The sequence below is a fragment of the Trachemys scripta genome, chromosome 7 (assembly GCF_013100865.1).
Source record: "Trachemys scripta elegans isolate TJP31775 chromosome 7, CAS_Tse_1.0, whole genome shotgun sequence".
Lineage (NCBI taxonomy): Eukaryota > Metazoa > Chordata > Testudines > Emydidae > Trachemys > Trachemys scripta.
In genome coordinates this window covers 63010194-63016193 of record NC_048304.1, presented here as the reverse complement: position 1 = coordinate 63016193, position 6000 = coordinate 63010194, and the positions used below count along the sequence as shown (strand labels likewise).

Below are 6000 nucleotides of genomic sequence, written 5' to 3'. Positions count from 1 at the left end.
CAAAGGGAACGCAGCTTTACTATTGAGAGACAGCTCAGCACCAACATTGTGTACACTACAATAAAAAAGAGCCTTTTAACAAAGTAACAACTTTTTTTTTTAAAGAAAAGCTCTTCACATTAATTACATATTAATTTTTTGTAATGTTTTATATACGTAATTATTCAATATTTTGTTTTATTCAAGTTTTTTTAAATTATTCTAGATATTTTTATTTTCATAAAGTATACGCAGTTGTGAAGTGTAATCTACATTTAACCTTTAAAGGCCTAATCCAAAACCCATTGACTTTAAGAGGCTTTGGATCAGGCCCCCTAGTCAGAGAGATCTGTAAAGACCACGGTAAGGCAAAGTGATAATTTGCCATGCAACATCAGACTATGACAAACACAAGAGGCTAAAAATGGCTCATCATAATTTATTTTATGTTAAAATGTACAGCTTGGGGTTTTTTTTTTTTGTTTGTTTTTTGTTGTTTTTTTTTAAGTGACTGACTAAAAAGATAACAGATAAATACAAGAGTGTCACTGGGTCCTATTTTACACATGTATCAAGCCTCTTCTGCTCGGCCCTTACAGTCACTCTGTACAGGTACAAAGGCTACAAAAAAGGAAGCAATATAAACAGACACATAATTTTTGCCTTTTTACATGCGATCTGTAAGCTTAGTTTGAACTATTCACACGCTACTGCTCTATTTTTTTTCCCTTAAAAAATAACTTCAATATTTTATAAAGATAGAAAAATCTACAGATGGAATGAAAATGTAAAGTTAGAGGCATTTCCATAAAATAGCAACTTTACACCAAATTCACTATTTTTTAAAATCCTGCCAAGTATTTGGACATATGTGAAAATGTTTCAAAACATGACAAATAAACACTGAGATATGCTTCATTCAGTGAAAAAAAGTCTGCAATTATAAAACAGAAAGCTGCCTTTTTATTCCCCCCCCCCCCAAAAAAAAAACAGAAATCGGTCACCAAAAATGGAAAAGAGTCTCAACTTTACACCAAACATTTAGCAATAAAACCCTTTGAACTAACAAAAATGTGAATAGCTTTTACAGTTTTTTTTATTTTTACAAGTTTTATAATTAACAAAAATATAGTTTTGTTTTTTTACCCTCAAATTAGGGTAACCTAATCAAGGCAAAAAACTTAAGAAATGGCTTACTGTTAAGCACAACACTTGTACAGTACTACAAAATGCACTGTCACTAACAAAGACATTAGCGGCATGCGGAAGTGTCACCTTAAGAAACAAAATGTACAATAAATGAAATGCTAAAAGGCATTTACATGTGGGGGAAAATGGAGAGAAATCTCAGGGTCCAATACTAAGTTTTGGAGTCTATGTATCCACATTTTTAATGGGAGCAGGCACATAAAATGGCTCTGAACCATTGGCTGCTGTGTAATTGCAGTTCGTAGAAAGAATTCTTCCTTTCCAGAGAACTTCAGTTAAAATTAAAAAAACAAACAAAACAAAACAAAAACCCAATCCCATCCCCCCTAAAACAAAATCAACAAAAAAGAGAGGTCCCCCCCCCAAAACAAGAAAAGAAAAGAAAAAGAAAAAACAAACTTGTATAAGGCTTTCTGCTGCATACAGCTTTTAACATGGTGCCAACAAATGTTTTTGCATTCACACCAATTGCTGGTTTTGAAATCGTACTCTCCTATTTGTGCAGATCAATCCAATACGCCAGTTTGGTAATCTGACTCTCCAAAGAGCCTACCTTCTCATGTAGGATCCATTAAGAGACTGTTTAGACATGCCAGTATTCATGTAGCCATGATGCCCTGGAGGAGTGTACATCATGTTACTGTGTGGTGTTGTCTGCATTGGTTGCTGTGCATATGGCTGAGTTCCCATCATTCCCATCTGCATCTGCATAGGGTACTGGGGTGTTTGATTCATATATCCGTGGTTACTATGATATCCGCTGTTCATCATGGGCTGGGACATACTATATCCATTCATAGCATTAAGGGTGTTCATATTCATGTTCACTGAATTGACATTATAAGCGGGGGCTGGCATTAAATTTACACTCATATTCATACCACGTTGCATCGTTAAGGTCCGTGCGGGTCCTTGCATAGCCACAGTCTGTGAAGCACGCCCATAGATTTGTGACTGATGGGCTGCTGCCGCTGGGGGCAGAGGGGCTGATTTGGTTCTCACAGACACATGGCCTTTGCCGGCCATCTGAGTTTGCAGTCTTTGGGTATGGGATATTCCAATATTTGATGCCGCCATGTTACGCTGCAAAAGGGGAGGAGGCAAATTCATGGGAGGTGGGGTAAGATTAGGGGGTGGGGTCATAGTAGCCTGTGCTTGGGGTCCTCCAGGAACAGTGTGTGGAGATTGAGAAAGCTGAACAAGCCCTGTGTTACTTAAGGATGTGGACAAAGAGGCACTGTTTGCATAGGAAGTTACAGCAGCTGAATGGCTGTAAGGCAATGAATGATCCATAAGTGTGTTAGTTAACTGTTGCAGTTTGGCAAGACTAAAGGTAGCAGATGGCTGTGGGTAATGCCCTGCTCCAAATTCACTCTGACCCATTCTTTCATATAGGCCAATGTTGGCATTGCCAGTCTCTGGGATTTCAGTTAACTGCATAGGTGGTGTAAAATTAGCAGCCATGCTGCACTGAGATAACTGTTGGTTGCTGCTCGGTGGCCTTTCAACAACACAGCCTTGAGGAGATTTTACATTACAGGTAGGAGGAGAATTGATGTTGGTTTGTTGCATCATACTGCAGCTTCCATTAATATTAGACATTTGCTGCGTCACTGCACAGCTACTCTGTGTTAGGTTACTAGATGTAAGGTTGCTATACGAGCAACTGTTTTGGGAAGAGTTGTTTCCACAGATGCTACTTCCCATTGTAGAATCATAACTGCTTGGGTTTTCATAGTTTTCCGTTGTGCTCTCGATGCTTCCTAGATCACTAAACCCACTATCCACAACTTGTTGTGAATGATCCGAAACTGATGGGACATCCATCATTGGACTGGTCTCCATGTTCTGTAAAGATGGCACAGAGATGGCACTTTGATCTGGGCTGATTTGAGCATAACTGTTCTCTAATGGAGGAACGTTTGGACTATTAACAGAACGAACTGACTGGCTAGGATGAGAATGGACAGATGAGACTGGGCTACTGTGGTCAGATTGTTGGCAATCATCCAGTGTGGTCATTTGTGGACTTTGATCAGTATGAGTATAATTCTGCAGGCTTCTACATGCCTCTTGCGTCTCTGAACAGTCCTGAAATGCATCTTCCTGTTCACTTGTTTCCTGGGTTAGAGACTGGACTGCTTGTACTGTCTCTGAATCAATCTCCATGGTTTCAGTACTTTCTTCCTTGAAATCGGAATTTAACTCTTCACTCTCCTTTTGGTTCTGATTATTATCTGTTTGATCATCATCAGATTCAGGTACATGCCCCGAATCTTCAGTAAGCTCTTTACGGTCACCTTCACACTCAGCTGCAAGGTCAACACCACAGTCCATTAAATCCTCTTGATTTGAATTACCAGTTTGTACATTTAAGTCTAAAAAAGACTCCTGGTTGTCTAGCACTTCTTTGAAGGCTTCTCCTGGTAACTCCTCTTTCTCCACTTCTGTTGAACCCATATGGCTATCATCTTCATCATCTGCATCATGATCCTCATTGTGAGATGGTTCTTCCTCTTCTTCTTCCTCCTCTTCATGATCATCCAAATGCTCAGGCTCATCTTTTTGAGCGCACATTTCCTTCTGTGGGTCTTTATCTTGATTTTTTGCACTGGAAACATCTTCCTCAACATTTTTTTCTTCTTCCTCTTTCATTAGATCATTTTCTATGATTTCAAAGGATTCATTGGGTGGGTTTAGAAGCTCAGGCTCCAGCTCTTTTACCTCATCTTGAGGCTGCAAATTCTTAATAGGCTCTTTAATCTCCTCCTCTGCAATAGCAGGAACTTGGCAGGGCTTGTCTTCAGATACTTGCTTCTGTTCCTCTACTATTACCTGGTAGTCAGACTCCATAGGAGTCTCAGGTGGGGTGTATAAATTAAGTTTAAAACCAGGCTTTCTTTCTTTGTTCTGCCGCCACTTAGATGGACCACGCTTCACTCCTTTGGGCCAGCCCTGTTTACACCTCAAGGGTTCAGGATTGTCTTTAGTGCTTTCTTCCAAGACAGCTACATCCTCTGTGTTGTCTTTGGGAAGCAGAGAATAGAGAAAAGAAAATAAGGTCTTAGTTTGCATAAACAAATCTATTTCCATCGACAGACAGAACTGATTAATCCAAAATTAACGTATACATTCTTTAAAAAAAACCTTGGATAATTAAACAAAGTTATACTGCCAATAAATAGATACCCTTAATCTACTCTTAAACCACACATGACAGTAAGTAGGGGCACCTACACCCACTGCTTCCCACTCAGTAAAACTGCACAAGAGTTTTAAACATTATAGCATACTAACTGAATAAATGTAGACAGATACCTTATTTGTAGCACTATAACAGTTAGCCTCATAACTATATATGTATTTAAAAATGCCATCTGATACTTCCTGAAAGAATTTTAAGCAAAAAACATTTTTAAACTACAGAAAATGTACCCTACAAACCTTTTATTTAATATAAACTATCTCCTCACCTTGTGGTATTTATAAAATGTGGTGGACAAATAGAATACAGAGCTAGTTTGCAGAATAAAACAGAATGCTACAAAGTTTACAATTGTTAATCTCTCCCACTAGTGAGATAAACCAACCCCAGAGTGATTTTTACACACAAGAGCTCACATACATGCACCCCTTTATACAGTAATATGTATTTTTATAAAAGATGGATATCAATTCTCATTATCTAGATATGGAATGCATGACTACACCCTTTTTGTTACTGCAGAAATGATACAGCTGCTGGATACACAAAGGTGCTCTAACTCTAGGAAGTATTATGCTGAGTTTGATGCACATAAATTATTGCTCCAATGCTGAAAAAGGAAAATAATTTTTCCTCCTCACAAGAAGTGTCTTGCAATACAAACCAAAATGTGGGGGGAGATTCCATGCAAAAACACATTCTGAAACAGAACTAAATAAAATAGAAAGCAGAGACGAAATTAAAAAAAAAAATCAATTAATCACAAAAACAATTAGGAAGAAATGTATTTTTGTGTTGAATATTGCTGCCTTCAAAGACACAGTTTCAGAAAAAGTGTTACACTCTTAAATACGACCTGAAAGGGTTACTCCAAATGCATTGCAACAGTTGGTTGATGTGATAACTAGACTCTTAAGCCTCATCTATACACAAATACCAGTATAGTTAAAGCAGTACAACCCCACTACTGTGGATGCAATTTTATCAACATAAGTGTGCTTACACCAGTACAATTTATTTCTGTACAGGAAGGGGGATAAACTGTACCAGTATAAGGCACCTTTACACTGGTAAAAAAGCATCCACACTAGGGGTTGTACTGGTGTAACTATATTGGTAGACTATGACACTCCTAACCAACATGGTTATACCAGTACAAAAGCTGTGTGCGAACAGATCAGCAGATGATCTCTCAGTTGGGCAACACAAAAATTTAACTTCCCGACATGTCCTGAGAACTATTAGTTCTCCAGTTCCAAAGAGATACCTGCAGTTTTTGAGAAAAAAGTGTTTATATGTAGCAATCCATAATTCATTCCAAAACTGATGTTTTCATCTGAGAGTCAAGAGGGAGAGATGAGGATTTTCCCAAAACTGCTCATTGGTGAATACACTTTACATCCTTTAGCTTTCCAGCTGGGCAATATCCTTGAAATCTAACTTGGTGTGCAGCTGTTAAAATGTGCATTACATAATTGTAGTGCACTTTTTAGGGAAGACCTGGGATCCTAGAACCAAACATCTCCCTACAAATCAACAGAAGAATCCGGGACTTTGGCAGTTGTGCCAGGGCTTAAACAGCCCCAGGCTATTTTGAAAGATGGAAA

At 38.4% G+C, this 6000-nt stretch overlaps 1 protein-coding gene across 1 annotated transcript in view; it reads right to left on the bottom strand.

The window, feature by feature from the left end:
- Positions 1-476: 476 nt before the first annotated feature.
- The window catches only part of KAT6B (lysine acetyltransferase 6B), a gene marked incomplete in the record, with an annotated part of 194026 nt that continues 188502 nt past the window's right edge, over positions 477-6000 (bottom strand). The window contains 1 exon segment of the mRNA XM_034775361.1: positions 477-4214. Within this exon segment, the coding sequence (XP_034631252.1) occupies positions 1738-4214 (2477 nt within the window).